At 68.1% G+C, this 734-nt stretch overlaps 1 protein-coding gene across 1 annotated transcript in view; it reads left to right on the top strand.

Annotated features, from left to right (window-relative positions):
* ATP1A2 (ATPase, Na+/K+ transporting, alpha 2 polypeptide) overlaps nucleotides 1-734 on the top strand; it is a 14,510-nt gene that overhangs the window by 7,272 nt on the left and 6,504 nt on the right. The window contains exons 7-8 of the mRNA XM_010008593.1: nucleotides 138-336; nucleotides 546-655. Coding sequence (XP_010006895.1) covers nucleotides 138-336; nucleotides 546-655 — 309 coding nt within the window. The remainder of the gene's footprint in view (nucleotides 1-137; nucleotides 337-545; nucleotides 656-734) is intronic.

A 734-nucleotide genomic window follows, 5' to 3' on the forward strand; every position in this document is an offset into this window, starting at 1 on the left:
GGGGGAGGGGGGGGGGGGCACTGGTTCTACTGGGAGGATGGTGATGGACACTGTTTCTGCTGGGCTGGCCCTGGTGTACCCATCCATGCTTGGGTACCTGTTGCCCCCCGACCCCCACGGGTGCCTCCTGCCCCCAGGTGTGCCTGACGCTGACGGCCAAGCGCATGGCGCGCAAGAACTGCCTGGTGAAGAACCTGGAGGCCGTGGAGACCCTGGGCTCCACCTCCACCATCTGCTCTGACAAGACTGGGACCCTCACCCAGAACCGCATGACCGTGGCCCACATGTGGTTTGACAATCAGATCCATGAGGCTGACACCACTGAGGACCAGTCGGGTGGGTGGCCGGCACCCTGACCCCCCCGAGCACCCCAACCCCAGGGCTGCCCCTTTTTTGCCTCTGCATACAGATGTCACTCCCCTGGGGCACCCCATCCCCTGGGCACCCCCTTTCCCGGGCCTTCAGGACACCCCAGGGGCGTGGGAGGCGTCCCCAGAGGAGCCGAGGGGTCCCCGAGGTGGCTGACAGGGCCGGGGGTCTCCCAGGTGCCACCTTTGACAAACGCTCGCCCACCTGGGCGGCCCTGGCGCGCATCGCCGGGCTCTGCAACCGCGCCGTCTTCAAGCCGGGCCAGGAGAACATCTCCATCTCCAAGGTAGGAGACAACTGACCCCCCCGGAACCCCCCGAGTCCTGCCGGCAGACGGGGAGGGGGCCCCGCCCCCCGGTCCCGCT

This window comes from Chaetura pelagica, unplaced genomic scaffold (genome assembly GCF_000747805.2).
Source record: "Chaetura pelagica isolate M959 unplaced genomic scaffold, ChaPel_1.0 scaffold2022, whole genome shotgun sequence".
Classification (NCBI taxonomy): domain Eukaryota; kingdom Metazoa; phylum Chordata; class Aves; order Apodiformes; family Apodidae; genus Chaetura; species Chaetura pelagica.